Source organism: Mytilus edulis, chromosome 4 (genome assembly GCF_963676685.1).
Source record: "Mytilus edulis chromosome 4, xbMytEdul2.2, whole genome shotgun sequence".
Taxonomy (NCBI): Eukaryota; Metazoa; Mollusca; class Bivalvia; order Mytilida; family Mytilidae; genus Mytilus; species Mytilus edulis.
In genome coordinates, this window is record NC_092347.1 from 75916140 (window position 1) to 75928184 (window position 12045).

At 31.1% G+C, this 12045-nt stretch overlaps 1 protein-coding gene across 1 annotated transcript in view; it reads right to left on the reverse strand.

Moving 5' to 3' along the window:
- Positions 1-9347: 9347 nt before the first annotated feature.
- LOC139521529 (uncharacterized) overlaps positions 9348-12045 on the reverse strand; it is a 58141-nt gene continuing 55443 nt past the window's right edge. Inside the window, exons 17-19 of the mRNA XM_071315005.1 lie at positions 10954-11105; positions 10184-10361; positions 9348-9637 (exon numbers count right to left, since the gene is read on the reverse strand). Of these exons, the coding sequence (XP_071171106.1) occupies positions 9348-9637; positions 10184-10361; positions 10954-11105 (620 nt within the window). The remainder of the gene's footprint in view (positions 9638-10183; positions 10362-10953; positions 11106-12045) is intronic.

Below are 12045 nucleotides of genomic sequence, written 5' to 3' on the forward strand. Positions count from 1 at the left end.
TTTGGATAGTTATGGAGAAATATGATTGGTAAAAATTGGTAAGATATCAAAAATATAAAGAACAAATTGAAAAATCATCTTGTCGTTTATTTATCTCAAATTCTGTTTTATTTGTTCTACAGTAAAGACTCATTATTTTTCGAAGGGGATAGGTGCCGTTATATTTTCGAGCACGTCTTTAAAACAGATTGATTGAAATAAACGGTAACACCATATGAAATTTTGCAAGAAGAAACAGAAACCATAGAACATCTTTTTAGAACTGCCTTTGAATATCAATTTTATTCCATCAATTACAAAAATGTTAAAATTAATTTTGTTAAAATGTAATAATGTTCTGCTTACTAATACTATATTCACCAAACAAAACTACAAGAAATATGGCAAACATTTACTTCTTTATAGTGTTTTAAATTGAAGAAACAAATAAACTTAGAGAAATAATTTCATCAAAAAATGTCTCAGTAAACGACTATAACTAACGAAGGAGCATCTGGTCTCCGTTACAGAATAATTAATACATACATTAGGCCGTTAGTTTTCTCGTTTGAATTGTTTTACATTGTCATTTCGGGTCTTTTATAACTGACTATGCGGTATGGGCTTCGCTTAGTGTTAAAGGTTATACGGTGACCTATATGTGTTAATTTCTGTGTCATTTGGTCTCTTGTTGGGAGTTGTCTCATTGTCAAACATACCACATCTTATTTTTTATATGTCGGATTTTGGTTTATTGATAATTATTGATGTTCAACCAAATGTAGCATCATTGTATATTTAATTGTTGTTTTTGATTTTAAACTTCTTCATGTGAATATGCCATTCTGTATACCTTTGTTCACACATGTTGTGCTATCTATTTGTTACAATATCACAAATTCATTATAAAAAGGGAATTACAGCAATGTCAAAAAAAGACGAAGTGTATCACACTTATGTGTCAAAAACAAATCGACAAAACAACAGATACGAGACGAAAATCGACAAAAATACAAACAAATGTTCACAAAACACCACATAGAAAAACTAAAGACTCACCCAACAAAAAACAGGAATGATATGTGTATTGGAAGGGTAAGCATATCCTACTCCACATGAGACATATGTCGTGTTACTTCTTTAAAGTGCGTTGATAAGTAACATATATCATATGTTATATCAAGTGACATCACACAGTAGCGGATTGTCGATTGCCTCACATGTTAACCAGAAAAATCGCATAATTAATCATCGGTAAATTAAATATTCCCACCCTTGAACTTGATCGATTTGGAAAATATGAAACAGGGACTTGAGTTTCAATACTAAGGTTAGGTGAAATAAACACATTACACAAAAAACACAGGCAACAATAAGTAATACGTTCGATATATGTGTTTGAAAAAAAGTATTGAGAAAATATAACAGTCATTTAAGTACATCATAGAATATTAAAATGTAAAAAAAGTGCTTGTTATCACTGAAGGGTAAAGATTGTTTTAATTTATAAGTTGGTAGTAAAAGTGAATTTACATTGTATATTGTATAAAACAATGATTTAAGTTGATTCAATTATTATTCTGGACAAAGAAAGATAACTCCAATTTTCAAAGAATATTTCATAAAAACTGGGCAATTGAAAATTTCTTGCTATTGCGCAATATTGTGCAATTAGATATTTCTTGCTATTGCGCAATACTGTGCAATTGAAGACTACTTGCTTTTGCACAATACTGTGCAATCGAAGATTTCTTGCTATCGCACAATACTGTGCAATTGAAAATTTCTTGCTATTGCACAATACTGTGCAATTAAAGATTTCTTGCTGTTCTTCAATACTGTGCAATTGAAAATTTCTTGCTATTGCACAATACTTAATATAATAATGTTGGACCCCGATTTGGACCAACTTGAAAACTGGGCCCATAATCAAAAATCTAATTACATGTTTTGATTCAGCATATCGAAGAACCCCAAGATTTCAATTTTTGTTAAATTCAAGCTAAGTTTAATTTTGGACCCTTTGGACCTTTATGTAGACCAATTTAAAAACAGGACCAACAATTAAGAATCTGAATACACGGTTAGATTTGACATATCAAAGAACCCCAATTATCAATTTTTTTGATGAAATCAAACAAAGTTTAATTTTGGTCCCTTTTGGCTCCTAATTCGTTTGGACCAAAACTCCCAAAATCAATCCAAACCTTCCTTTTGTGGTCACAAACCTTGTTTTAAAGTTTCATAGATTTCTATAAACTAATACTAAACTTATTGTGCAAAAACCCAAGAAAAATGCTTATTTGGGACCTGTTTTTTGTCCGTAATTCCTAAACTGTTGGGACTGAAACTCCCCAAATCAATCCCAACCTTCTTTATGTGGTCATAGACCGTATGTTAAAAGTCCATAGATTTCTGTTTACTTATACTAAAGTTATTGTGCGAAAACCAAGAAAAATGATTATTTGAGCCCTTTTTGGCCCCTAAATCCTAAACTGTTGGGACCAAAAACACCCAAAATCAATCCCAACCTTCATTTTATGGTCATAAACTTTGTGTTTAAATTTCATAGATTTCTATTTACTTTTGCTAAAGTTAGAGTGCGAAAACAAAATGTCTTCCGACGACAACGACGACTACGGACGACGACGACGCCAACGTAATACCAATATACGACCAAAAAATTATCAATTTTTGCGGTCGTATAAAAACCAACCCACAAGTGATTGAATTTCAGATAATTCATCAAGTAATCTTTATAATTTAATTACAATATTTGCTTTACCTTTGATTAAATGTTTTTGGTTTTTTCCAAATTTGAAAAGTGAACCTTAACTTAACTACGTATACAAAAGTTTGTTTTAGCTTAAACATATTTATTTGGTAGATTAATAAACAAGTTATTGCAACTAATTAATCACTTTCCACTTTGCGGGTGCGAGTACTGCCTTGCAACGGCATTAGCCTACTCTTTTACGAAATCCACAAGGGTGTCTTTTACGTGCAACAGTTATGGGTCTCTCTTAACACCGTCCAGCAATTTATCGTCCCCTTCCGACGGACTATCATCGTTTCCTTAAGACCATACTCGCAAATGGTGTTAAGGGAGAGCCGGAAATGCTGTCCCTGAAATTTTCTCCCCGTAGCGGGTATCGAACCAGGAACCTTTGTGTTAGTAGTCCGATGCACTCACCACTTAAAAGTTTGTTAATCTGTAAGTATCGTATACCATTAAATTTACGTTAACGTCTAATTCTTAAGTGAATCTTTCACAACATCTACATTATAGTATGGCGTTTGCCTTTTTATGAATATTGTTTTCCTATATGTGGTAATACGAAAGAATTTGGTGCAAGCTACAACTCTTTGATTCTAACTGCAGAAATTAAAAAAGGACCCAGTGTCATCTAATTTTCTATACAAACAAGAAAATCAGGGTATGTATAAATGAGCTTTGTTTTAATTTTTCATGTTGGATTTATGTAAACCCCAATGAGAATACACGATAATGACCGAAGGTAAACAAATTAAATGACTTCTAGATATCACGGAGAAGGCGAAATATACGAGAGGGATAGTGAAACTCATAGATCGAAACGCCATGGCTAAAAAAGAAAAAGACAAACAAACAAATAATAGTAAACATGACATAACATAGAAAACTAAAGACTTAGCAACACAAACCCCAGCGGGGTGATCTCAGGTGCTACGGAAGGGTAAGCAGATCCTGCCCAACATGTGTCACCCGTATGTATACTATGTACATTATGTCATTATTTTCTTTATTGTCCTTGTTTTTGTGAAATATTTGTTTTCTCGTTTTGATTTTGTATTTACTTTTATTTGCAGGCAATGCCAGACACTATGATATTTTGATACATGTATACACTTAACTTCAAAAACACTAATTAATCACAAGTTAGTTTGTGTATAAAAATGGAATAATTGTGCTGTTACATAATCTTAAAAACGAATTTCAGTATTCATGATTTTCTATGCTTAACCTTAATATCAGCCTGGTAAGAAAATAAAGTGAACATATAGCTATATTATCATAGAAGTTGTGGATACAAAGCGCAGTCAGATAAACGTTTAGCCTTTTATAATGAGTAGGCACACGATTTGTATCTATTTTACCATTGTACAAATATTTCATATATCTTCGTTTTGCCTTTATTTCAGTCTTTATTTTGATTTTAAATGTATAGTTGTCATTTGTTATAGATGCCACATTGAACGAATAAACGTTGAATCAACTTATAATGATAAGATATTGATAACGGTATGAATCTATAAAATAAAAGATAGTCTTGATCAATATTTAGACTTTCAACAACAGAACAAACCATTACCAAAGAAAACTGTTTTTGAAAAGAGTGGTGTTACACAAGAAATGTACGCAGAATCAAAAGGTTATTATTCTTTTATTTTTGATTCCATTTTAAAGAATACATGTTTTTTTTTTTATTTCTTTTTTCTTATAACTGATTGATAATCATTTTTTTTCTATTCAAACTTGAAATATATCTTTTGCATTTTTTTTTGTATTTTTTAAATATGTCGGTGTTTTACGTTTATCTTTCATTTCATCCATGGACTATTGAAAAAAAGCATGCATGAATCTTTTGCTTAATTTGATGGCCCTCCTTATTCATGATTGTAATCAATTCGTAAAACGACTTCGAAGAATTTCATTTTTTATAATGTTTTCTTGTTACAGAAAGTTGATATCATTTTGTTTTTCTCTATGACGTTTAAGTTAACTGATTTTAAACTATTGGGCTACAATGTTCACCAATCATTTCCAATGAATAATTCAACTTCAGAATTAAGGATTTCCATTCTTTTTTATTTGATGTGAACCTTATGACGTACACTTTTGCAATATATTAAGAAGTTTGTGGCCAAATGAATTAAATGTTTACCTTTGTTTACTAGTTAATTTGCTCATCATATTATATTACAGCTATAAAAAAAAACCAGTTTTTAATCAGAAATATCTCAGCTTTTCAACACGTTCCGATGATTTTGTCAGTTTTACTCCCTTCGAATTTACCTGGAAATAGCATTTTTGTTATAGTTATTACCAATGTTATTTCAACTGATCGGGCGGAGCTTATGTTATAATTTGCATAAGGACAGTCTATTTGAAGATGTGTGTGATTAGGATGATTGCCGTTACAAGACTAATTGAATTCTAATCACTAATCAGTGTCACCAAACGCATATACAAAAGAACTGATTGTAGGATATGGGGCGAATAACTGGACACTTCATTGATGATCTTATCCCAGAACACCTGTCTATAGATGGACTGGTCTTAAATGAGCGAACTTCTTAAACTCCGCCCAGTCAAGTGAAATAAATCGAGTAATATATATATATATATTTTAATCATTCATATGTTAATAAAGAAACAACAAATATAGATCATAGTAATGTTGCTGTAAATTTTCTATACATTGTGTTACATCTATCTTTATTTTAAAATGACAGCACAAATCAGATCTAAAATAGTTAGCTGTTTTACATTCAACTGGGCTCGTGTTTCGTCTACAAAAGACTCATAAGTGACGCACAAATCAACAGATTAAAAATACTAAATAAATTAAAAAATAAATGACCATAGATTATCCAAAAAATCTATATAATTAATCAACGTAGAGAAGGTAAAAATCAAACTATGCAGCAATTCTTAATAAAAGACATACAGTTAACAAAAATAGATAAAACTAGTATCTCAATTGTTTGTAAAACAATTGAAAGGTCTTTCCTGTAAAAGTGATGTTTTCGTAATGTACTTTGTACAACCTTTCGTTTGATATACGACAAGCATACTTTCTGAAACTTTTCGCTTTTTACACTTAATTAAAATTTTTTTTTTTTTTTGCACCCAATTTTTTTTCCAACCAATTTTTGGGGGACGTCAATTTGAAATTTGAAATGTACGCTTTCTGTTCTTTCATTTGTTATGAGACAACCTTGCCATCTGAGAAATTTGAATTTTTGCACTAAATGACCCCACCCTTCCCCCTGGGATGAAAAAGAGGTTTAAAATATTCATTTGTAAGAATAGTTTATTGAGACCTTCAATTTGATATATCAGTTGACCCCATTTGACGAAGTGTTAAATATGATGCAATATCAACGATATAAAAAGAAGTTATGAAACTACAAAGTCAATGCAAAACATGAAAATTTCAAAATGATTTTTTGGTGTTTTTTTTCCATGGAATGTTTTTGGTATTTGGTCAAACATATAACTATGTGAACCTCTTCAATTTCTTAAACATTTTAAGTGGTAAGCTGTTGTTGATTCAGAAATACATGCCGCCGCTCGCAAAATTTTAAACTGCATTATCTCTTAAACGACAATAGATATCTCAAATCTGTTAAATGGTAAATGATCTACAGTTGAAGGACAACATTATAGAAAAAGAACTGGGACAATTTCAAAGTTCACCAAGGTCACAATTAATCATCAAATATATGATGCAATAACAAACTTGAGAACCGGAAGTCGTAGAGACATGGGACTATCACCATTCAATTCTGGATCACTTGACCTTTCAAATATCATAAGGTCAAGGTCATAATATAATGTGAAGGTCAAGGTGAAATTTCATCATGACCTGACATTGACCTAAAATTGAAGGTCTTGAATTACTGATCATCTTTGCAGTTTGTAGTAGGTTGAAATCTGTTACCTTTAAAAAGATATACACAAAATACTATACTTTTAAGAATCATCCAGTTTAAACTTTTGAACAGACGGTCGGACATTTTTGGGCTTATTATATAAAATGTAGAGCTCGTCGAGAGGAACATTTTATACGCTATATGTAGGCAGCAAAGTCTTATTGTTTTCCTAATATGTAAGCTTGAAATTGCAGCGTAATGTTTTTTGCACTTTGTGTCCTTTGACTTTTGGTGCATATTGAAGGTCACATGCATTAAAGATTATTGGTGAAGGTCCCAAGTCTCTACGACTTCCGGTTCTCGAAATGGATTTTTTTCTAAAATTGTGTACAATTGTTCAAGGGGAATAACTCCTTATAAGGGTTAATAACAAAATGATTTTATATGTTCATTAACATTGCCATCAGTTCCTGTACATGTTGCCGTTTTCAAATCGATTATATCTCTAATACTTTTTGAGAAAATGCAAAGGAAAGAAATTGTTTCAAGGGGATATAACTCTCATAGGGGACGATGAAATCCTATTCAGCCTCATATGGTAACACATTATGATGAGATGTACCTTTTGTTCAAAAAAGGTCATGATATAATCAAAAACAACGAGGGGGGGGGCTATGTTGAAAAAAATCAATAAAAGGGAGATAACTTCTTAAGGGGATGATGAAATCCTTAACAATGTCATCTGGTAATACTTCATGGTGAGGTCTATCGATGGTCAATATTTGGTATTCATAACTTCAAAAGGAACAAGATGCGGGCATGTCAAAAAAATGTTGGAAGAAAAAAAAGAAAAACAAAACAAAACAAAAACAAACTAGTATCTCAATTGTTTGTAAAACTATTGAAAGGTCTTTCCTGTAAAAATGATGTTTTCGTAATGTACTTTGTATGACTTTTCGTTTGATATACGACAAGCATACCTTCTGAAACTTTCCGCTTTTTACATTTAATGACCTCATCCGCCTACATTTTTGAGATCGGAAGTATGATATATGTAACACAAGGTAGATGAGCTTTCATTTGATTTGTGACAACACCATGTTCTGGAAAGTTTGATTTTTGCACTTAATAACCCCATCCAACTAATTTTTGGAGGTCGGAAATTTGATATATCAAATGTACACATCATGACCTTTCATGTGATATACAACAATCCTATCGTAAAAGAAAATTTATTTTTTGCACTCAATGACCCCATCCAACCCATTTTTGGGGGACGTCAATTTGAAATTTGAAATGTACGCTTTATGTTCTTTCATTTGATATACGACAACCTTACCATCTGAGAAATTAGAATTTTTGCACTAAATGACCCCACCTTTCCCCCTGGGATGAAAAAGAGGTTTAAATTTTTCAATTTTAAGTAGAGTTTATTGAGACTTTCAACTTGATATATCAGATGACCCCATTTGACAAAGTGACAAAAATGATGCAACATCAACGATATAAATAGATGTTATGAAACTTACAAAGTCAATGCAAAACATGAAAATTTCAAAATGATTTTTTGGTGTTTTTTTCCATGGAATGTTTTTGGTATTTGGTCAAACATATATCTATGTTAACCTCTTCAATTTCTTAAACATTTTAAGTGGTAAGCTGTTGTTGATTCAGAAATAAATGCCGCCGCTCGCAAAATTTCAAACTGCATTATCTCTAAAACGACAATAGATACCTCAAATCTGTTAAATGGTAAATGATCTACAGTTGAAGGACAACACTATACAGATTCCAAGTTATTGGGATAATAGCTCACAACTACCTTAGAGATAAGAAGCAGATGATAAGATTACCCGGATGTCAGAGGTCTGTTTTAATTTAATGCGTTAAATGATAAGAAGCCTTAAGTTATACCAAATTTTGAAAATATCATACTTTCTAAAATAACATATTGAAACTTTATATTTCTGTGTATTTTCTTGAAAATTATACAAATGAGAGCCTTAGATTCAATATTTTTGAACTATTTTTGGTCCCAACTTGTTTAAATTATTTTTTTTAAAGAAAAGATTTAGAAAGCCAGACTTTTTTCAGTCTTATCACAATTAATTGATTTAAAACATTCATGTACATAAAGGTATAACTAATTATCCCTCTCTTGTTGGCTGAGTTAACACCTAACTATTGTAAAAACAGTCATGATTATATAAACTAAAATACATGTTATATTTGGTGATTAGGTATGTCCTTTGAAGTTGAGTTTATTACATTAATGTCTGATGGTCATGATATTTATCTGAATATTCATGTAGATAACAAGCAAATAAAGTATAAGACAGTAACCCTCTCATGTTTCCTGTAAACACAAATTGTGGCATGTTTCTACAATATTTTTATTCATTCTGTATTTTTTGTTCATTCAATACATGATAAAGAATCTACCATCGTTGTATAATCCGAAAGAGTATACTGTGTATTCTTTTCTTTTTCAGCTAACAACATTTACTCAGGTCATGTGCTTTTAATCATTTTTGTGAAGACACAAGAATCAATTCTTCTGATCCAAAATTTAAATGTAATTGAGTTATAATTGTCAATTATAGACACTTTTCTCTATGTGATTCCTTTTTTTCTTTAACATGTAATAAAAGAAAAAAATATTTAATTACACATTACATTTAATTGCTTGAGAAATTGTAATTTATTACAATCAATTACCATTACATATATCATTTGAACACAATGAGATATTCCGGATAAGCCTGTGTGTCATGGAATATAGCAAACATGGCAGGACTTTTAGGATTATCGACAATACTGTCATATAAAATATGGTCACCAGCAGCTCCTGGTTTAGGTGGTGGTACTTTCATGCCAGTTTGTCCTTGGGTAAATTCCCCCACCAGAACTTTACACATATACATCCTCTTGTTACCATTAGGGTCTGGACAGGCATACGGTCCTCGCGAAGCATACCTGGCATTTACAGCAAAGTATACTCCTTCGCCATATGCCAAAGCTAAAAAAGTGATTGTGGTTATTAAACAGTATTGTGATAATTTAACTGTTAGCTTCTACAGTGGCTCATGTTAAGACAAACAAAAACCCAAGAAAAATTAGTATTGAAAATTTTGTGATTTTACACTATTGATTCAGGAAAGGGTGAAGGTTGGTACTTTTTATTACGCTGCATTTGTTTGAACCTGTCCTAAGTCAAGTAACCTGATGTTCAGTAATTGTCGTTTGTTGATGTGGATCGTAAGTGTTTCTCGTTTTTTTATATAAATTAGACCGTTTGTTTTCCCGTTTGAATGGTTTTATACAAGTCATTGATGAGGCCCTTCATAGTTTACTGTTCGGTGTGAGCCAAGGCTCCGTGTTGAATACCGTACTTGGGCATATAAATGGCTTTTTTTTTAACAAATTGAGATTTAGATAAAAAATTGTTTTATTAGCACTCATACCACATCTTCAAAAGATAAAAAAAACCCTGTTAATTACAAAAGTGAAAGTATTTATATCTCTTCATTATTCATATCAATTTCTTGTTATTATTTTTAATTACCATTTTTTCCACAATAGCTTCTGTTGAATCCATTTGTATTGATACTATCGATTGTTTGCATGTGGGTACCATGCCAAAGCTTTAGCTCATTTCTAGTTCCTTTAGCGTTTGTAGAATCCATCAGATTTTTCTTTACAACATATTGTTGATATAAAGATCGGTTCTGTATTTTATCTATCTAAATATATTGAATTAAATCAATAATATGAAGACAGGTGTTATATTCAGGAGAAAAATAAAATAACAAAACTACATTTTAAAGCAAATATAGAACGGAGAGTCCTTTATTGATAGAAAAAGGAAAATCACATTAATACTGAACTCCGAGGAATATTCAAAACGGAAAGTTCCTAATAAAATGGCAAAATTAAATGATGAAACACATCAAACGAATAGACAACAACTGCCATATTCCTGATTTTTGACATTGATTAAAATAAATGATGACCTCTAGATTTCTTATCTTTTTAGTATTGATGGTTTGCTCTCTCATTGATAAACTTTGTCTTTATTTAAATATACCAGAGTGTTGGTTTGTCTAGAATTTTACAGAAATATCAAATCTATTCCTTAGTCTACTTGCATGTAAAATCAGATGGAAAAGTCAAAAGATAGAATTGATCACAATTATTTCCCTTTTTCCTTTTGGGTCAGTTTGATATTGTTTCATTTCTTATAATGTAACTTAAAACACAACACTCAAAATAATCTTAAACAATGATAAAGAAATGGTGGAATAAATAACATTTGCTTCTGTTCCTGCGTGATACCTTAATAACTCTATTATAGTTTCCGGCCATAGTCGTCTGGAAATCTTTTACCACATCTTGGTATTCTTTATCAGTAGGTTGTAATGTAACAATCTTTATATTCTCATTTTGATCCATGGCTGCCCAGTTAGATGGCATATCAAAACCATAACCTGCAATCATACATAAAACTTATCATACATAATACCTTAAATTATTTTTTGTCCCTCTTGATATATATTTTTATCATTTAAACACCATTAAATCTTATCATTTGTTATGTTCATTTCTGAACATGTTTTATATGTCTGTGGCAGCGTATTAGAGCCTTCCTGTTTTAATCTTTATTCTTGGAATTTCCAACTTTAATCTTTGGACTATCACCAATTAACATGAAAATATAGACGCGTATCTAACGTGTTGTATATATTCACGGGACCTTAAACCCATGAACAGGAGAGGGTGTAACTTCCTATAATGGGGTATTCGTGGGTTTGTCCTAATTTTGAGATTCTAAGAATGCATATTTGACGCTATTTTTGAAGACATCATATACTGTTATGCATTGTTCTTTTTTTTTTAACCTTTTATAGATTTAGAGTATGTTTTACATATCTTAAATAAGTATGTTATTGAAAATCTTCTATTATAATAATAAATTGTGATATTTAAACCAATTATCCGCTTTATATTTACCAGAAAATATGATCCGTGAATCTTTGCATTTTGATATCAAAATATTGTATATGAGTAAAGATCATACTTTGTATACATTCACATATGTCCCAAGTCAGGATGCTCTGGCCTTTGTATGTATTGTATGATTTTTAATTTTAGTTTCTTTATATCTTTCAGAGTTTAGTATGACGTCAATTATCACAGATCCAGTACACATGTTTGTTTAAGAGCCAGCTGAAGCACACTTCCGTGTGCGGGAATTTCTCGCTGCATTGAAGACCCGTTGGTGTTCTACGGTTATTTTCTGCTCTTTGGTCGGGTTGTTGTCTCTTTAACACATTCTTCATTCCATTCTCAATTTTTACCAAATATATGTGAATGTTATATAAAAATGGATAGTTATTTTTTAAGGCAAACATGGCTCATCCTTTCCAA